This window comes from Anguilla anguilla, chromosome 13 (genome assembly GCF_013347855.1).
Source record: "Anguilla anguilla isolate fAngAng1 chromosome 13, fAngAng1.pri, whole genome shotgun sequence".
Taxonomy (NCBI): domain Eukaryota; kingdom Metazoa; phylum Chordata; class Actinopteri; order Anguilliformes; family Anguillidae; genus Anguilla; species Anguilla anguilla.
In genome coordinates, this window is record NC_049213.1 from 35,928,167 (window position 1) to 35,949,870 (window position 21,704).

Genomic DNA, 21,704 nt, shown 5'->3' on the forward strand with positions numbered 1-21,704 from the left:
CATCCAAAGTGTTGATGGCTAAATGGTGAGGGGGTAGCAGTGTAATATAATGGTTAAGGAACTGGGCTGGTAACCTGTCGCTTGCAGGTTCGATTACCATGTAGAACACTGTCGTAGTACCCAAGATCAAGGTACTCGACCTGAATTGCTTCTGTATACATCCAGCTGTTGCAAAATACAGTACTATGGCAAATACAAACGCCATGCAAATTTGTCTGGATAAGAGTGTCTGTTAAATGCCTGAAATGTGATGTCACAGGACGTGCCTGCCATTTCTGAGCTTCCTGGGAGGCACTTGAGTGATCCCTTGGTTAACACTTTCAAGAGTAGGTTTTTTTGGAATCTTTTTTTCTTCTTCAAAATTCTAAGTGCGGTCGTCTGGCAGTCGGAGGGTTGCCAGTTCGATCTCCCGCCTTGGGTATGTCGAAGTGTCCCTGAGCAAGACACCTAACCCCTAATTGCTGCCAACAAGCTGCTTGGTACCTTGCATGGCAGCCTTTCACCGTTGGTGTGTGAGTGTGTGTGTGTGTGTGTGTGTGTGTGTGTGTGTGTGTGAATGAGAGGCATCAATTGTAAAGCACTTTGGATAAAAGCGCTATATAAATGCAGTCTATTTACCATTTATCATTACCAGTAGTGATTGTTACATCAGCGTTAGAACGTTCTGTCTAGGTTACATTCTGATCACATGTTTGTAATCTCACACCTTATAGGGTGGCTTTGGACAGGCATACCTCCCCTGTGTAAGAAGCATAAAGTTCTCCACCAAACCCCCACCTTCCTGTACCAAGTTACGAGGCTGGTAGCAAAGGCAGCTTCATTTGCTTTACAGAAGGTTGCTGGCTGTCTCAAACTATAGCTGGGTTAGGAACAAATTGATTAGATTTGGGCGGGGTCCCGCCCACACTTTCCCCAGTGGATGGCAGCAGCTCCTGTAGTTCCCGCTGTAATCACTGTTCCGAAGGTAAGCAGGTGAGGTCCCCCGTGTCCCTCCCGGAAATGGGTCTTCCAGTTTTATAGCAAAAAAAAAATCTGGGGCAAAATACTGTAGAAGCTGCTGCCTTCCCGTGAGTGGACGGGGGAAACGCTCGTGCGCTTCTGTCTGTTCGCTTGATAAATTATTAGCCTGGTTTTTTCCCGCTTATCCCCTAGAAACACAATGTTGAGTATCAACGATGTGGAGCACAAATTAATAGTTGATGCTCTTATGAGACTAGACACGCGCAAAGCGATGATTTCTCCCCTTTAATCTCCCGGGTCAGTAAATTGATATTCATTTCCTCCCAAACATGAATAAAAAATAATGTTAAATGCGCGACCTAATATGAATACATTTCATAATAAACGCATTAAAGATATGAATGTTATATAAACCGTGCGTGTGGTAGCAAAATCATGTCGCCAAAGAATATGTCCCTGAAAAACCAAGCCGACCAGGCTACGCTTTATAAATTTAGGGAAATTGATGCATTGTGTAGTCGCGTGCCTTACAATAGCGCGGTCAAAATTATCGTGTTTGTAAAGCGCACCTCATTATATAATAACGCCACGTATGATTGAACCGGGTGGTCTCGTTATTTATTTATTTATTTTATTTTTTTAAGAAACGGAAAATATTTGATGTAGGTTTTTTGTTTTAAAAGTAATCGTTCTTTAACTAATACTGCATTGAGCTGTTAACTGTATTATCGGTCAGACTCGGTAAGAAATATTTGTGTACAGAACGGCAGCCCATCCCAATCCGCGCTTTAAAACGTATTGTAGTACGACCACTGAGAAGTACGGGGGAAGAGGATGATGACCGTTTCAAAATTGACCCAGATAAAATAAACACGAAAATCGGTCAGTCCTTACAGCGTCCACAGTGGTAGCAGCGGTCTTCGTCTGAAGCATTACTGTAGCTACGGCATCGGTGTGAAAGGGAGTGCCTTGTTCCACGAGTATTTTCGTTCTCCGCGTTTATTACTCGGTACAGTTTCAAGGTGCACACGGAGATGCGCTAGCCGGGGTTCCGCACGCGCTCGGTTATAGCAGCGTTCCAAAGGAAAAAGTAAGTCAATGCATTTAATAGATATTTTGGCTCGAGAATTCTGTTGATGTTGATGTGTTGTACCTACTGCCTGCCTACTTTAAATGGTTTGGGACAAAAACTGTGTGCTCCAGTGTCTAATTGTTAACAAAACGACGTTGAATTAATTTCGTAAATGTAACCGAAATTTAACTGTAGACTTCAAAATATTTGCTTATAGTGTGTTCGGTAATCAATAGTTAGTTACGGCGAGTTTTGCCTTGCGGTCTCCGGTATTCTTACTTGTACAGTATTCAAGGGTGTGTGTGTTTGTGCTCCCTTGTTTTGTGTAGACTGTTAAAAATGTATATTGTTGTTCAAGTTGGGAAATAGACATATCTATGTTGATGTGCATAGTTTCTTTTAAAGCTCTGTATTGAGCTTGGCCAGTACTAGTGGCATTTTCTGTTCGAATTCATTATAATGGCCATAAAATAAATAAAATGGAGCATATGTGTTCTTATTCCCACTGTCCCCAAGTGTTGAAGACAATAACGCATTCTCACGAAATAATGATCCTAATAAACCATTGCAGAATATACTCCTTAATACTTTCTGACCACAAACATAGAGATTGTTGTTGTTATTAATGTTATACGATATTAAATCAATTAAAGGTCATCTGTTCAGTATTCTGCCTGACTAACCTTCAGTACTCAAATGCCCGAGAGATAATATCCTACGGTATAGTCTGAACCGAATGCGTTCTGATACTATTTTACATTTAGTTTTTTTTTTTTCTATGAATGTTTTAAAGCCATACATTGTGAATGCATACTGTGGACGCATCTGTTCATTTTGATTAATGCATTCACCTTGTCTCTTAATCCACTTTAGAAACTGCGTGGCCAGAATTGTAAGATAAAGAACATCACACCAGCATCAAAAGCACAAGTCCCTGCTTAACTAGGATACTCTTAGTTGCTTGCAGTTATTGTGTATATATTGGTACACAATTGTCAAGATATTAATTCAAAGTATTTCTATAATAGTGACATAAAAACATGGGCTCTTATTAAACAGACTTGTTCATTCTGAATTAGTATGCCCTTTTGTACTATGCAGCTTCACATTTTCCATTAACATAACATAACAAAACATAACATATAACATATCAAAACATAACATAACTTAATGATAGGAGCAGGCCATTCAGCCCAACATTGCTCGCCATTTTCCTAACTAAATTGTACCTGGTGCTAATATTTAACACTGTATCAAGCCTGGTCTTGAAAACCCCCCAGAGTTTCTGCCTCTTCTACATGAACTGGCTGGCTATTCCACACATTGACTACTCTCTGCGTGAAAAAAAATAAAATAAATGCTTCCTAATATCTGAGCGGAATTAGTATCTTCTTGTCCTGCTGTTAGTTATTATATCTCAGCACTCCTGCCTGTTCAAGGCCCTGTGTTTACAGTGGTGCACAGACACACTGCTTGCAGGCAGATATTGTTTTAACCTCAGCGTTGATCTTAAGCATGCAGTCGTTTCATGTAGACCCATCTTATGCCTGTCTGGTGCTAGATCCAGGGTTGCTATGGAAATGAAATGCGCAAATACATTTGCTAGCAACCGAACAATTAACATGGCGAGGGTGGGAAAACGCGGAATGTGGTGCAGGGGGGGATGTTTGCTTTTCGTGACAAAGGGTTTGATTCGATAATAAAAAAAGGACGAGGAACAAGAGCAATGTGGGGAAACGGGGCCGTGGTTTAATTTTCGGAGAAGCACATCTGTGTTTTGAGCTCTGGTCTGCTCTCCGTAGGTTTGCGAGGTCACATCATCAATATGGGCCTTCTGAGGCCTTCTGATATCCAGTAGTCAGCACCCAGTTCGGCTGCCTTATGAAAAATGCCCTAACGGCCCGATAAAATAAGTGGGCACGCTTCCGAAGCCGGTGTGAAACATTTTGTATTATTCACCATTTTGAAGCTATTGTCAGAACCTGTCTGGTCAGCTTAGGCTTCCCCACCGGTTGGGTAACTGGGGGCTGACTCTGGCTCTGGTGTATTTCTGCTTCATTAACTGCAGAGCATGAAATCCGGACAGTATGGGGCTGCCGTATATAAGTGCCACATCACCCTGGTCCTGTTCACAATGAACCAGGGCCATACATTGTGTTTTCTACTGGCTGTCACATCTGTTTTTTGGGTGGGAGTGACTGGATGGTGTCTAGAAGTCAAACTGGCTGCCATACTGGACCATGCCACCCTTTTAATTTGCTGCACAGCTGTCGTTCCCAATAGCTTGGGCTACGCTGGTAGAAACATTATTATTGTCAGCGGTCTTTAAAAACGCTTTGCAAATCTTGTCTGGTGTTGACAAGTCTACGAAACTCACCTGTCGGGAACGGAGTGGATTTTATTTCTCGTAAGGGGCGGTTGATCTTGTTCATTGTTTTTACGTAGAGCAGGGTAAGTAAAATGGTGGTACGTGTTGCTCTGAGAGGTAGTCGCTTCATCTGTAATTGGCTCCACGCGGTATTTGTTCCAAATTTTTAGGTGTGATTTTATTTCCCACCCATTTCAAAAGCTTTGTATTGGACGTGTCGGTGGAAGGAAATGAGTATTCTTTGTGGAAATGCAGTTATGCCTATCAAATTAAATTAAATCGGTCTTTCATTAAAGTAAGAGGATGAAGGGGTGGCTTGGGAAGTCTCGATCCTCTAGCTTTACAGACAGTGCACATATATTCATTTTAGGTTGCATCACTGCTTGGTCCTCTTTGCCTGGTTTCTCATGACATTAAATCTGGATCAGAAAGATGTGGATTATATATTCTGCTGCAGCTTATTTAAATTGAGGATCATTTCAAATGGAGTGATTTTTTTATTTATTTATTTTTTTCAACAAGATTGGATGGTTGTGATCCAGGTCAAAAATAATGATATACTTCAATATCTGCAATACTTTTATAAAAACCACCTGTTGGAGAGGATACACCTGAACTACAGTTAATTTCCCTCTGAACTGTAATTCAGGATTAGCACAAAAAAAAGAAATTTAAAATGATGGAAATTCAGGTGTAGTGACTCTCATTTATTGCAGTTCTGCCAAGCAAAACGAAACCTAAAAAAACCTAATTAAAAAAAAAAGATTTAGAGATAACATTAAGTGAGCAAAGGGTAAAATCATTTCCACAAAAAATTATAGAAATATAACATGTAATTAAATGTCCTTCCCACCACCAGTCAGTTCTACAGTTCTTCACAAGATGGTTTGCGCAATTTCATCTGTTAGAAGTAGTGTTCATTTCACTTTTTCATTCAACAGGCTTGGATTTGTGTCTTCTCTGTGTGAGACATTACATATGACAATGTTAACCTTTACCTTTAGTTCGTGAGTTTAAGTTTTCCCCCTTAAAATGTTTTGACACATTGTTTTTGTCTTTGGAGCTGATGACTGCTTTTATATATAAAGATGTGACTGCCATATTGAAACACCACTAAAGGTCATCGAAAGATGGAATCCAGATCAGGATGTCAGTCTCTTTTTCAGCTTAAAAAAAAAAGCAATAAACTTAAATTGTTGTTTTATTTGTCGGAGAGTGGGTGTCCTCTTGAATAAAGTGAGTTCTAAGCCAACTGTTTACCTGTAGCAAGAGCAGAGATATTGCCCCAAACTCCTGAGCATGCTCCAGGTGCCTGCTTCACTAAAGGCTACAACGGGGCAGGCGCTTACAGTCTATGGGCTGGCATCAGACAACGCCAGACACAGGTTGGCACGCCTACTGAATACAAATGGAGGGGCTGGGTGTTACCACCTGGCCTGGAAGCCGTTCTTTGAGAGAGGATAACGCTAGCAAGCTAGCCGCTATCAAAATAAAGAAAAAGTAGTATTATGTGGTGAATTTACCATTTTACACTAAAAAAAGGAAATGCCACTTATTTGCTCCAGCGTGGCAAATTTGCAAGGGTTTAACGTAACTACGATTTGAATAAGCGCAGTTTACCTGTATGAAAGTTGACTCGTCGTAGTCATAGCAAGCCATTTCAGACACGGCCCTCAACGTGTGCAGTATTTGGTTGTCATAATAAATCCGGCGAGAACAGAGATTTTTCTGGAATACCGGTGGAGAGAGATTGGGGGGTGGGGGGGGGGGGGGGGGAGAGGAAACGAAGACGTTAAGCCAGGCGAGGAGTAGAAATGTGCGGTTGACGTCATAGACGTTCCAAACCTCAGGAGAGCTGACACGGATATTCTCCACGTCTACCTGAATACATTTAAATAAATTATCTGACGATCATATCGCGCTCGTCCCTTGTGCAGCCGTTGCCATTTTTCGTTGGTTTTCTAAATGACACATCGACGGCAAAAACTCACGCGACTTCCTTGACTTGTCATTTTAGTGGAATAAAGACAGAAGTTAGCCCGCTGTATATGGGTCTGCAAAAGTCGATTTTCAGCATTATCGGTTCTGCTGCCAGTTAAAAATGAAATGTTTTCAGCGTAGGGCTTTTAGTCACGCTACGTGTTGTTAAACCGCCTACAGTGTTTGGGTCGGTTACTTCAATTTGCACTGTCAATTCCACCGCAAGCGTGGACTTGCGGTCAGTAAACAGTTTGTTAGTCACGTCTCTGTGTTCCTCTCGAAAACACTGGCTTCTGCTGCTTGAGTAGCCACCGCAGCAAAGCCTATAAATAGCCCAACATTTATTGTACACATGGGTGCTCAGGCGCTAATGGAGGTGTCATTTGCTGACATTGTGTACCTTGCGGTGTTTTATGGAACCAAGTTTCTCTTTCATATTGGCTTACGGTCTCTTTAAGTATTTATCGAATGTAATTAATAATGGTACACAACTTCGGCTATATTGATTTGTGCAGATAACATACTTCAGAAGAAACAAAAACGCACTCTAAGTGCAATCAATAGATGTATTACTGTCAGGTAGCCTACATGTGGCTACATAATATGTGTCTGATAGATGGGTCATAGTGGTAGTAGTATGATGCAGAAACTTAGCAATGCTATTGTCTTATGTTGACGGTTCATAGGTAAGGGCATATTGCAACAGTAGCAAAATGTAACTGGCAGTAATGTTAGCCAACTTGAGGTTGTTCGATAAAAAAAAAAACCTTGCTAGCTAGTTAACAATATAATTAACAGTAGTACACGTTCTCGTTATTTTTTAGTTTGCTCGTGTCGATGTGTCTAGTGTTGGGCTTTGGCTGGCTTTTTTTTGGTGATCAGTGTTGCTGCCCTCTGATGTCACCTTGGTTACCCTGCTACGATGCTCCTGTATCCGTACTATGGGTACCGTTCGCGTTCCCCTGATCATTCAAGAACAGTGGAGCCTCCTCAAAAAGGTTCCTCTGAAAGCACACTAGAGCACGTCCGGTACGCTAGCCAGCCCACGTGCTAATATGGTAAATGGTCTGCATTTATATAGCACTTTTATCCAAAGCGCTTTACAATTGATGCCTCTCATTCGCCAGAGCAGTTGTGGGTTAGGTGCCTTGCTCAAGGACACTTCGACACGCCCAGGGCGGGGTTCGAACCGGCAACCCTCCGACTGCCAGACAATCGGTCTTACCTCCTGAGCTATGTCGCCCCATCCGACTAATACCATCTACAATTCCTTCGCCTTAGAACTACCCTCCCATTGTAGTTCCTCAAAAATGAGAAAAAATTTGCACCTTTCGCTGCCTATATCTCTGTTCCGAGATTGCGTTGGCCAGCCACTAAGAGAGGCCAAATCAGTTGCGCCTTGATCTGTTAAATGAGGTTAATGTTGTTTTGTGGTGGAATGGCTCCTTTAAGTGTGTTTGCGCTACTGTATTACCTTGGGGCGGCAGTGTAGTGTAATGGGTGAAGAGCAGGCCTGGAAACCTAAAGGTCGCAGGTTCGATTCCCAGCAAGGTACTTAACCCGCATTGCTTCAGTATATATCCAGCTGTATAAATGAATGCAATGTAAATGTTATGTAGAAAGTTCTGTGAGTCGCTCTGCATGAGAGCGTCTGCTAAATGCCTGTAATGTAACCTTGCATTGTCAGCACTCTCTCTGCAGGAAAGCTAGAATCTCGTCTCTCTCCATATGTGCTCATTTCTTCTCTGTCCGTTCACCAGCTGTCATATGTGTCTCTACGCCTGACAGTTCTCAGAGATGGGAGGAACGTACGCTTGCATCCGCAAAACTTCACTCGAGAAGAACTTCTGTTAGAAATAGAGAAAACTGCCTTGTTTTCTCGTTCGATAATGTGCAACTCTGTAGAATGCATTACGATAATTTGGTGGACACTCTCTTATCCAGAGCTACGAACAGTAGCGGAGAACATCTGTGCTAGTCTCAGGAACACAAAAATGTGCTATGACCAAGAAGACACTGAGGCCCGCCCATATATAATCAGTAAATGTGGTATTAACCTAACAAACAATTTGTATTGTAACGAAGAAGGTACGATTAGTCCGCTTTTTCCTATAACGTTATCCAAATGGACATTAGGAGAAAAAAGGATATCTAAAGAGGTTCAAGGGAACGCACTTCCAGCTGTGACATGACAGTTTCGTTCTGCCATCTCAACAAGACACATTTCTGGATCTGAACTGCAAGGGACCATGGGAATATTCTCTCCTTCCAAAGGTGTCTCATTTTGGCACAACAGGAAATGAGACTGTGAACCAGAAAACAAAGCAGGTGTTTTGACTACCTCGCTACCTGTACACATCTAAAATTTCTGTACTGTACATCAGATCTTAAAGACAGCCCTCTCAAAAAGCATTTACACTTTGGGTTTAAACAAGCCACACAATCTAAAAGTCAGACGTGACATTTTAAGTGCCTTTTCTAGCCCCCTTTTAGACGGTGAAAAGATTACTCTGCCAAAAACTCTGACAGTTGCTCTTTCGCAGTGCCATAGGAATAAACACAGGGGAACTGTTCAGTAGGTTCTAAAAATGTGAAATGTTACTATGACGATGGTAATACAATGTTTATATAAATGTAATGTAATAGTATGCCTGTAGTGAACTGAAATGCCAACAGACACTAATACATAAGGATCCATTGTTTGTATAGGTATGTATACCTGTATGGTTGCATAGTGGGTCCAAAATAAGTTTACCCATCCAACTGATTCTGATTGGCGGCAGTGTCGTTTAATGGGTAAGAAACTGGTCTTGTAACCTAAAGGTCACAGGTTTGATTCCTGGGTAGGACACTGCCTTTGTACCCTTGAGCAATTTGCATTGATTCAGTGTATAAATGGATGCAGTGTAAATGCTTTGTAAAAAGTTGTGTAAGTCGCTTTTGATAAGAGCGTCTACTAAATGGTTGTAATGCAATGATTGACATTGATCTATGCTATAAACCTGAGAGAAAAAAATAACTTTGTATGGGTAGCCGACAAATTATCTTTCTCATGGATTATTTTTTCAATCTGATGAACTTTAAAGAAATGGGTGCAAATTAACTGTCAATTCCTATTTTCTGTAGAGAAAAAATATCTAACTGGTCTATTAAATAACTATTAATGTGAAACTGGCATAAAAAATAAAAATCAGCAGATAATTTGCACCCATTTATTTCTAGTTCATCAGTTTGCACCCAACTGTAAATAAATGGGTGCAAATTATCTGTCAATTCCTCTTATCTTTTTTATGCCACAGTGTCAGAAAAAACATATCTAGTACTCTACCATGTAAGTGGGGTTTGACAAAGCAGTTAGTAGGGTCCACAGCAGATAGCTATACATGTTCAGTCAGCACCAGCAGTTGTATTAAACCTGAATAGTTGACCATTGTGTTCCAACTTTGATCACATTCACAATATGTGAAAATGATTGAAAGGTTGATTTTTACATTTTATTTATTTATTTATTTTCAACCAATATTCAGCTCATTCTTGAACTGAATATTGACTCCTGCCTGCTCTTCTGGGAGAGCAGGAGGTCAGTATTTTCTTACATGGGGATTTTGAAATATCATTTATTGATTGAGGTCTACCTTCACAGCAACTGTATGTATTTCTGCCAATTGGGTAGGCTCAGGGTGAATGGCTGGTTCACCTGATTGGCCGGGCTCATAGCCTGGATGAACGGCTGGTTCAGCTGATTGGCCGAGCTCATAGCCTGGATGAACAGCTGGTTCAGCTGATTGGCCGAGCTCATAGCCTGGATGAACAGCTGGTTCAGCTGATTGGCTGGCTTCATGGACAATATGCTGGTTCCACTGATTGGCTGGGCTCATAGCCTGGGTGAAGGACTGGTGTTCTGTCACACATGGCTGAATTGATCTGAACATTGCTTTAAAAAAAAAAAATCCTTTTTCAAAAATGTATGAAAGAGTCTGGCAAAGGCATTGAGTAGCATAGCTCTAGGCAAAGCAATACACTGCAAGAGGACATTTCAAGAAATAGAAATGAATAAAAATATAATGATACACTTTAGTAATATTGCTTTCGAAATGTTTTTGCCACTCATCTTTTCATAGCACATTTGAAAATCTGGTCCGTGTTGAGACTATCAATATAATTGTGTTTGTAAAGTTTTCAAATCATACATATCTTTATGTCTTTTTAATTAGGGACAGGCTGGACCAGAGTATGTTCCTGTGGGGAGGAATCATAAATAATAGGCTGCTCATAGATGCGAAATTTGCAACTTCCTTACAAAAGGGCCTGTTCACGTACATCTACTGTAAATTTAGTTGCAATGCAAATTGCTGGTTGTGACATTAATATTACTCTTAGGGGTGGTTTCTCAGACATGGATTAGCCCTTAGTCCTAGACTGCAAACTTATTACAGTGGAGCTCTTCATTGAACTCTTCTTTTGGGTCTAGGACTAGACTCATTCTTTGTCTGAGAGACCGGGCCTTAGTAATTAGATGGGCCTCTGTGCTGCCTTGGTGATATTGCGTGGTGACATTCGTACTCCTGAGAGTAACACACGTTCTCTACTTCTGTACGTTGCTGTGGATAAGGGTGGCCGTCAAATGACTGCAATGTATCCTCCATTGTTTGCCCTTGTGCCTTTGTACTACTTAAGTCAGGGGGGTCCCGAATCTTATCCAAAAAGGGATCGGTGTGAGTGTAGGTCTTCGTTTCAGCCCAGCACCTGATTAAACTAGTTGACTAATCGTGGTCTTCAGTCAAGTCGTTGATAAGTAGAGTCAGGTGGCTTAGTGCTGGGCTAAACCAAAAAAACCTGCACCCACACCAGCCCTTTTCGGGGAAGCCTGGGGATCCCTGACATAAGTAGCAAGCCACAAATGGTTAGATCTCTGACCATGGGGAAGCCCTCAGTCCAGAACTCACAGATTGCCGGGATGGAAGGGATTGTGCACCATGAGAACAAACTGTGGTTCAGGGCATAGACAGGGAGTAGGGATGGGCAGATACAAGTAGGGAAGGGTGCCAGGGAGGTTAAAGGTGGAATTTGTATCTTTATGTTGCTCCTTAAGTAGGTCTTTGGCTCCTTGCATCGCTATTTAAAAAAAGAAAGAAAAACGTTTGTGTGTTAACGACTTGAAGTGTGCCTATAATCATGGTGAAAAAAACAAACAGTTATTGCGTGATTGCCTGTCTTCTTGACATTGTTTACTTCTTAGCTTGGCCTCGGAGCCAGGAATAGTTTCAGTGATCAAAGTGATACGGAAAAATACCAGACAAAAATGTATGGGCTTTGTGCCTCTGAATGTTTTTTGTTTTTTGTTTTTTCTGTTTGTTTTTATTTTTTTTCTGAAGGTCTGAATATTATGGCCTTAAATTACGCACCGGGAAAAGTGTTTCTAAAGTAATTAAAAAAGTTTGACGGGGATGCGCACTGATTGTAACTTGACTCCTGTGAGTGCTTGTGAGCCTGCTGTTGCTCTCAAGCTGTTGAGGCAGTTAATTAAAAAAAATTATTTAAAAAACCGAGAGGTGAAGCAAATCAGTTACAGATTGTAATTACTGCAGTATACAGACATGCCAGGAGAAAGCAATCTCATTTCGTTAACAAGGGGGCCTCTTGCTTTGGGTCACCGCGGCGAGCGCGGCGACTATTTCTCGATTCATTATCGAAACTAAACGAGGATGAAACGCGGAGTCCGCTCCCGCGTCTGAAGATGGTGTCGTCGTTTCCACGGCAACCCACCCCTGCATACTGAAGTTGTGTTCGGAACCAGAAAATAAAAAAAATGGGGAGAGATTCTTGAGCGCTTCTTGCCACTGCCTTTGCGATAGTAGCAAGTTCTTTTTATGTTTCTTGTTTTTATCAAGTTTTTATCAAGCAAGAGAAGAGCTGTGGCTTACCATTTAATGTACGGGTAAAATGGTTCCTTCAAAAAATAAACTGACAAATGTTCAACTCAAGCATTAGGTACCATGTTCATCAACAAAACCAAAAAGAAAAAAAACAGTGTCAGATTTTTTTCCTGTTGTTTTATTGAAACAAAGGTCTTTAGATCTTTAGCGTTGTTTTGACTGTCTAGGTTACATACATCAACACCTCTATTACCTCAGTTATGGTTTCCCTTGAGGGGAAACGCGTAATGTTGCTAATTGTGAGTTGTTGCCTCTGTCGCTGCATCGATCCTGGTCCTTGCCAGAGGTCACGTGTGTGTTTGCTTGCTCCGATTAACAGGGTTTGGAGTGATCTGCAATCCATCATTCCAGCGGCTTAATCGATGCTGCCGCCGCCGCCGCTGCTGCTGGCGGGCGGGCGGGTAAAACCCACGGTCAACACTGTCAAACAGCGCTTCAGCGACCGCACTTATTAAGTGTGTGACATGCAGACCTTGTCAGGTCGGCCTTCGTAAGAAGGAGTCTGTTGAGTGAAATAAACGTTCACATTTAAATTAAATATATTGGCAGATTAAAGACACACGAGGGGATTTTCCTAGGCTTTAAAAGGCCCGGCATGCTTGCGCTTGTTTTTAAACGCGTATTCAAGGTCACGCCGATGGTCTCCGAAGCCCGGCGATGATCGATGCGTACCTTTCCAAATCAGTCGGAAGCAGCGAGAGTCGGAACTGTAAATTAGAGCGACTAGTTCATTTACAGCTTGATTGATTTTGATTAAGCACTCTCCGGTTCCAAGGGTCCCCCATGTACTTAGCATGCTCTTCTCAATCACAAAAAGCCCAGAGCACTTGGCCTCCTGCGAGCCAATCAAATTATATTACATTACAGCTAGATAATTGTGACCTTCGGTATAAAAGCCAGAGCCGGGCTCTCTGTATGAGGTTTTTTAAAAAAAAAAGATAAAAAATAAAAAATCAATCATTTGCATTTGCATGATTTTCTGAGGAGGCAAACAAACTCCCCGGGGGGGGGAGGGGGGGGAACGTAGTGATTTAAAAATTCAGCTGTTCAGGCCTGCGTTCTCCAAATCCTATCGCCTCGCACGGGCCAATCGAAGGCTATGAAATTTTCAGAGCCGTTCCTGGACCCCTCAGACATGGGAGGAGGATTAGCACAGCGAGAGGCATCGTTGCCTGATTGATGATTACTGCCGCACAGTGTGGGCTGGCAAGGCGGGGATGCGGTATTTACGCGAGGAGAGAACCTTGGCTAGTGCGCACCATTTGGGGGTGAGTGTGAACAGAATGAGAGAGAGGGAGAGGGAGAAAGGGAACACAGGAAGGAGAGGCTGGTTGCCTGGTTACCGGTGGATACTTAGCTTCGCTGCACAGCCTACTCGAAGCTAATTGTGTACACAGCCAAGGAAGAGCACGCCAAGGCAGCCGCGCAAAATCGATTCCGTCAAGAGATTTCGCCCTTTTCTTCCTCCGTGTCCAGCACCAAGACGAAGGGTCAAAATTGAAAAAAAAAATGAATGTCCTCGGCTGTCTCAGGTGTTTCATCAGTCTGTTCCGTATATCCCTTTATATCCCCTGGACAAAATGCATTCTTATCTATTGCTCTGTTTTGTTTTCTTTTTCCTGGAAGGTGGATAACCTTCTAAAAAAACAATAGACATAAAATCAGGAGCACTAGAGGCACCCAGTGGAACACTTAACAACGCTTTGATGAGTCTAGAACTCCAATGCTGTTACATCAGCATTGGAGTGTTCAGTTAAGAACATTCTAATCACACATTTGTGACCTCGTGCCTTACGGGGTTGAAGTAGAAGAGCAGAACCTCTCAGCAGGGAAGGTTAGGAAGCCAACAAATTTACGAACTGTAGGGCTGTATTTATAAATTTGCTTCCATCAACAAGATTATGTACATTTGTGGCACGGTTTCCATCTGCTGTTTAAATTAAAATGGTCTCTCTCAACCCACTGTCCACAGTAGATTACCCCCAAAAAGTGAAAACCTAGCTACGGGCTTCACTCCAAGTGTCATTAAACTTTGCTGAGTCCACTGACAATGTTGGTTCTGACCACTGAGAGGCAAATCCCAGGCTCCCAGTTAAAATGGCGTCTTGTCTTGTCTTGTTCGCCGGCAGAGGCTGGCGAGCGCGCCCTGGCCTGGGGGGAAAGAGGCCTCTCGCCCTGGGCCTGCCTGGAAGCGAGCTCCTTCGTCTGACGCGGAGCCGGTGCTGGTGCCGGAGCCGGTGCCGGTGGTGGTGAGGACCGCGGCTCGGCCACCGCGGGAATGGCGGTGCCATCGGCGCAGGAGTTCCACTGGCAGAGCCTGGCGCGGCTCTCCGGCGGGCGCGTCTACCACTCGCTGGCGGAGGCGGGCGGGCAGCTGTACGCCGTCGGGGGCTGCGACGAGGGCGGGCGCCCCATCAGCGCCCTGGAGCTGTACTCGCCCGAGGTGGACCAGTGGGTGGGCCTGCCCGCCATGCCCACCCCGAGGGCCGGGGCGGCCGTGGCCGTCCTGGGCAAGCAGCTGCTGGTGGTGGGCGGCGTGGGGAAGGACCAGCGGCCCCTGAAGGCCGTGGAGATGTACAACACGGACGAGGGCAAGTGGAGGAAGAGGAGCTCCCTGCGGGAAGCCGCCATGGGCATCTCCATCATGGCCAAAGGTCAGTACGGAAACCCCGTTCACCACAGGGGTCAGCTCGGCTTGATGGAACACCCCCTCAGATTTTGGCAATGTCACTGGGAAGTGTCTTTTTATATTGTGGTCTTACTCTTCTGTTAACCTGCCATCGTTATGCTTGTAATGCTTAAGGGTGCATTGGAGAGTTACCAGTGAGCAAAAGCGTGAATGTAGACTTCTAGGGATCAGAAAATCCTAGGTTGAGAGATGTTTGGACATAAACACTTGACTAGGTTAACCCCAATATAGATCATGTTTTACCCAGATATAGCCTGGCGCTACGTGCTAGTCAGCTAGAAAACATTTTCACTTCTCCCACCAAATGCGGCCGTGTTTTCACCTGAACGCTTAAGATGGCGTTCCGTTGACTTCTCACCAAATTTTCACCACCAGAATGTCCGCTAGGTTCACTGAGGCCTTCCCCCTTAATTGCTCCTTCTCTGCAGACGGCAGGGCGTTCGCGGTCGGCGGTATGGGGGCGGACCTGCTCCCCAGGAGCATCCTGCAGCAGTACGATCTCCGCAAGGACGTGTGGGCCCTGCTGCCCTCCATGCCCACGCCCCGCTACGACACCACCGCCTACCTGCTGGGCTCCAAGATCTACGTGGCAGGTGAGGCGCCTGGATCCATTCTGAAGAGCAAGCAGGAGCTGTTCTCCAAACTAATAATTCGCCTGTCAACCGCAGGGTGCTTGGTTTTAGTTTAAATATTAGTTTCACGGCTCGATCCGTTTATTTATATGACCAAATAAAAATATGGAAATCCATGTTTGACTGGACAATATTTCACTTTCTGGCTGTTGACAAACTGGATTTGATCTATAGAGGGGCTACCCTCCATGACCAGGCTTTTATGCATGGTCCTTAGAGGATTGATTCAGATAAGCATAGTACTTCCAACTTGTTTTATTTCTTTATAAAAGAACCGTGCTCCCTGTTAAACACTCTGATCATATGGAACTCACATTGTGCGTACATGTGTATGTGTGTGTATGTGTGTGTGTGTGTATGTATTTGTGTGTATGTGTATGCGTGTGTGTGTGTGTGTATGGTTATGTGTGTGTATATGTATTTGTGTGTGTGTATGTATGTGTGCGTGTGTGTGCTTGTGTGTATGCGTGTGTGTGTGTGTGATTGTGTGGGTTCGTGTGTATGTGTGTGTGTATGTATGTGTGCGCGTGTGTGTGTGTGTGTGTGTGTGTGTGTGGGGATGTGTGTGTGCGTGTGTGTGCGTGTGTGTGTGTGTGTGTGTGTTTGTGCGCGTGTGTATGTGTGTATGCGCGTGTGCGTGTATGTGTGTGCGTGTGTGTGCGCGCGTGTGTGTTTGCGAGCTCTTCCTGCCCAGGCGGTCGGCAGTGCAAGCGCTCGGTGAAGTCCTTTGAGGCGTTTGACATGGAGAGCCGCTCCTGGGCAACGCTGCCCAGCCTGCCCTGCAAGCGGGCGTACGCGGGCGTGACGTGGGACCGCGACGGGCACCTCCACTGGCTGGGCGGGCTCCGGCAGGGCGGCCTCCACCAGCGCTCCAAGTTCACCAACAACGTCAACATCTTCGACACCCAACAGGGTGAGAGCTTAACGTACCACCTCTGGGGTGGGTGCCATTTTGTTTGAGGCTTTCTGGAATTCTCTTCAACAAGAGCAAAATGGAGGGTGTGTCATGGCGTAGGCTGTAGACCATGGTACACGTACCGTGACGTCGGTGGTTTGAATCTTTCCGTGTTGTCCTTTCCTCTCTTTTGCTCCTCATACCTCCTGTCTCTCTCTACACTGTGCTGTCCAATGAAAGGCTGAGAAGGTGCTAAAAGATATTTTCGAGGATTTGTCGATTGGCCTTGGTCCTGGAGAGTCACAGGACAAGCTGTTGAATGATGATTATGATGTTTTATTTCTTATTTAAATCTTAACTACATTCAGTTTTGCAGGTGCTTTTTTATCCAAACAAATTCATGAAATGTTGTATTTATGTGCACACATTATGATTAAAAGCCACAGTAAATGCAGAAAAGTTTAGTCAGTCTCTTAAAATCAGTGCCACTGAAAAAGAATTGTGCACAGGATCTACTATACTGTTAGCCTAATCAATGATCCTGTCGATTTTAATCTGTCAGCTCATCAAGTGTCAAAGGGCTTAGCAATGGACTAATAGATAAGAAAAAGTGCTTAGAAAGGCAGTCTCGGTCAAGGGAGAGATAACGCTGTCTTAACAGGTGAGTCTTCCGTCTTAAGATAGCTGTAAGGTAGCCAGTGACTTTGATGCTGTAGGATGCTCACTCCCCCACCAGGGAGCCAAAACAGACAGAGACTAATGTCCTTTAATTAACAGGAGAAAAGGGGGCATTCAGTCAAATTGCAAAGGAAAGCCATAGCAACACTTTGGCGACACTGTCTTTGTTGGACGTTGATCCAGTTGCCTGTGGTGCATTCACATTTTCTTACTCACTTTGCAGTGCCACTGGTACACGTTGGTGCGGATTTTTCCATGCCTCAAACAAATTCAGATTTCCTTCGCCCTCTGTGTAATCTCCATGGAAACGTACCCGTTTGCTGATAGGTCCCCAGTGATCATGCAGTAGACGTACACCTCATGGCATCCCCGCTGTGGGAATGATTGGTTTCAGAGTAGTGAACTGTAAACTCCTGCCGCTTATCGATTGGCTGATTTGAATGGACCTATAGGCATCCTGTTTCTTTTGCGTGTGGGCCCCTGATAACACTCGCTTCTGACCAATCGCATTTCTGTGTATCTGTGTATCTGGCATGCGCATGTGGTCATCCACTTGCACTTGACTTTCAGTGTGTCGCGCATTTGATTCCGTGCGATTGGACTGAAATCGCAGGCTCGTTTTTGCAGTCGGCCTTTTCAAAACTGCTCCGCCAATCGAATTTCATCCGGAGTTAAGAGAAGACGATTTTTAAAAAAACGCCTCCATCTGTTCGGCGTGACGGCGTCGTCTGGCGCCGCCCGGCACCGTTTCGAACGCGCTCGAGCCGCGCACGATTGCCGTTCCTCAGAAGCGAGAGCGTGGCATGCCGGGAAAAAACGGGCCATTCTGTTCACGGGCTCGTTTTGGCGTCTCCCCGCTGTTAATTAAGCAGCGGCGACGACGTCACGCCGTTAAACCGACTTTGCGTATCCTCCTCGGCCGGAAAACACATACCGGTTCTGACCGGCTTAGAACAGCTCCGTCAGATTTATTTTGTTCTCCTGGAGGAAGAAAAGCTTATGATTTTTTTCTCTTTCTTTTTTTTTTTTTCCACATTTTAAGCAATTAAAGTTTTCCCTCTCAGTGGTTCCATCTTGCCTGCTTTCTCCGGTTAGGGCGAGCGAGCGAGCGAGCGAGAGCCAGCGGAAACCTCTGCTGACGCTCTCCGAAATCATAGCCCCGGAGCGAAGGGAAGTTCATCTGCTCAATTTACCAGTATTTTGAATAAACAAATGTCCAGGGGAAGGAATTAAGCAGTCTGGCGCACGCTGATCTTTTTTTTTATTGGCCACGCGGCTCTAAATATAACTTGTGTGATAAAAATGTTCAGCTTATATTCTGGAGTTTTTCAGGGAAATCAAGAACAGGCCGCTGATTCCAGTTGACAGCCGTGCGGCTGCGTTACGCGTAGAGCCCGGCATTCTTTCGGTGGGTTCGCGTGGAACTGATCCTTAGGAAGCGACGGCAGATGAGTCGCTCGTCTCAGTCTCCCACTCACAGCCTGTGAGCTTTCCCGAATGCAGAGATCGTGAAAAAAAAAACCAAAAAAAAAAACCTGGCTGCAGGTGAAATTCTGAGAAACCTTCTCGAACTGGACACTGTCGTTCTAAACTTCTCACGCTAAATCACACCTTTTACCTTACCTCCCACCCCCCCCCCCCCACCCCACCCACACCCCCACCCCCTCCCCCATCCCTCACTCTTCAGGGTTTTGGCGTAAGTCAGAGGACACCGTTTCCATGAAGACCAAGCGGGCGGACTTTGCGTGCGCTTACCTGCGTGGGAGGATCGTCGTTGCGGGGGGACTTGGTGAGAGGTGTTCAAAGTCTCTTTATTACACACCAGGCAGTTAATAGACCAGAACATTGGTTGCCATAGTCATCCTCCTACCTGTTCTTTCTTTAGAAGTATGCATCATACTTCTAATTATGGACAACTGTTTGCCTTATTAAAAATTGGACCTCTCGATAATGGGACCATAATTAACAGTCGTTTTTAACCAAAGCTACATGGTCACAAATGCATTCTACCTTGACCATTCATGAACTCTAACACTGTTAACATTTGAGTAGTAAGGGAAGTCTCAAGTAAAATTATTTGTAAGGTCATTGGTCAACCTATGAGATTCAGCAGTGAATTTGCAGTGTTTCACAGAGGTGCTCATGGGAGTTGAAGTACATAGATAGTCTGGAAGTATTTACATGTAAGTCTTTACACATGTAAGTCTACAATAAACTGTGGACTTTATTTCTTACCAGCAATTTTTTAAAAAAAGCCTTACTGAACATGTCTCTGCTTAAATCACTGAAGATGTGGTGGGGCGGGGCTTGGTGGTTGAGGTGAACCATTGGGATCAAACTTAAAATTAGGAAAACTTTTGTGTGTGTGTGCATGTTTTCCTCACAGGAAACCAGCCGTCTGTAATGGACACTGTGGAGGCCTTCCACCCCGAAAAAAGGAAATGGGAAAGGCTTCCTCCCATGACCACGCCCCGCTGCTCCGCCTCCAGCATTGTCATCCGAGACCGCCTCCTCGTGGTGGGAGGGGTTAACCAAATCCCCATTTCTGCCCACGAGATACTGTATGTCAAAGATGAGGAGATTCTTTAGCTGCACCAACTGAGCTTCCAGCACTAAAGCGAGACTTCTTAACCTGGGGTGCCTTTTGAAAGGCAGAGAGTAAAAAAAAAAAAACAGAGTCATAGATAGTATATTGGGAGATGTAGTCCAGAACTTATGTATGTTAAGTATGGTTGACCAGTTCTGGACTCCAACTCCCATCAGCCCCTTTGAAACATGTTCTATGGTGTTTTGCCAGTTGGATGCACTCTTGATTTCATGGAAGTCAAATTACATTGAGTTTTGTGTCACAACAGCATTATGACCTGAGATTCACAACTAGGAGGAAAGCAAAGACTTGCAATTTTACAGGACAGCACTGGCAATATTTTTCTCCTAATGTATGTAACCTACAGGACTGTTTATTGGTAGCAATGTCGGTTAATTCAAACACATTTGATGTGCATTTTCTATGACCTTCTCTATGCCTTTACTATGTAGTCACATACATGCACACACACACACACACACACGCCACTGCACACTCATAATGTTTGTACCTTGGCTTAGAAATTAGCTCTCTTGTTTCAATACAAACACAATTTCTATAATTTATTTTGGTGGTTGGTGAATTAGTCAAATTATGTTTGTGAAGGAAACTATTGTTAATTGTCAGCCAAGAGTTAATCAAATTCAAGGTTTTCAGTGACTGCATCATGCATTCAAGCAAAAGGTTGAGAAGACCTTTCCATAGTTCTCAATATAATAATATAGTAATGTTATTGATTCTGATAAACAATCTTAACTTGAGAGAGATTTTTTTTTTCAGGAAATCTTTGCTTTTTGGTTCTGTTTTTATATTTTTCACAGCACGTATAATTGTGTTTGCTATTCAAAAACAATTACTTAATGTAGCGACTATCACAGCACATAAGAAATATTGAATGCATTCATTTATAATAAGGTTTATAGTTCTTGCTAGTTGCGTCATGTCCCACAGGATCCTTTATGCAATTTAACAGTAGCACTGTCATTTGGCTGTGTGCATTTTGTATAGGTGACTCTAAAAGTTGTGTGTTGGTGCAAAATACCTCACTTTGGTTTGTCATTAATTGCCATTTTTTCTGTATCCACAATGTTATATTGTTATAGTGAGAATGATATAAATGATAGTCCTGGTTTATTGTATATTTGTTATTTATAATAGTAATAAATTGATATTTACACTTCACTAGTGTGGTGTTGGCATGTATTGGATGCTGTGTCGATTGGCAATCTTTGTGCCATATATTGGCGAGAACAGTAGTGTAAAAAAAAACTAAAAACACATGGGCGTTGGGGAGTGGCTTATTTTAGTTTAAAGTGGTGAATTTCAATGAGGTTAAAATATATACGTACAAATATGTATTTAACAGATGCATGTCTTACAAAGATGGATTCGTGACGAGAGTCACATAAAAATAGTTTTGTGTGACGGGAGATTTCTTGCCTGTTTGCGCTACATGCTCAGTATTCATACAAGTGCATCGATAACACATCATTTGAAGTAACAGAGAGTACCAGAGTTTGTGTTGAAAGGTGGGCTAGACAGACAAAAATGCAGACATATTACTTTACACTAGACTTCCACAGACTAGAATGTTTTGTTTTTTTTATCTGACACACCACCTACAGCAGTGTTCCTTAAACTATGTGCCGGGACCCAAAATAGTTCCCAGGAAACTATGAGGTGGGTCCCAGAATGAGTCTGTTGTCCACTATGGGCTGTACTAGCATGTGTATTTGATGGGTCCCTGAACGGTACTGAATTGGTAATTTGGGTCCCAATATCAAAATGTTTTAAGTTTTAAAAAGTTTCAGTGCCCTACACAAGTCTGAGTCATGGATTGGGTAGTTAAACCCAAAAACCTTTGTCACACACACGAACAAAACTGCTGAACCAGGCATGGCCCAGGA

The 21,704-nt window shown here is 43.6% G+C and overlaps 1 protein-coding gene across 1 annotated transcript; it reads left to right on the forward strand.

Moving 5' to 3' along the window:
- Positions 1 to 1,506: 1,506 nt before the first annotated feature.
- klhdc8a (kelch domain containing 8A) lies at positions 1,507 to 20,979 on the forward strand. The gene is made up of 6 exons (XM_035387150.1): positions 1,507 to 2,050; positions 14,446 to 14,970; positions 15,434 to 15,598; positions 16,332 to 16,550; positions 18,898 to 18,999; positions 19,597 to 20,979. The coding sequence occupies exons 2-6, from the start codon at positions 14,595 to 14,597 to the stop codon at positions 19,797 to 19,799; spliced, it is 1,065 nt and encodes a 354-aa protein (XP_035243041.1). The 5' UTR covers positions 1,507 to 2,050; positions 14,446 to 14,594; the 3' UTR covers positions 19,800 to 20,979.
- The last annotated feature ends 725 nt before the right edge of the window (positions 20,980 to 21,704 follow it).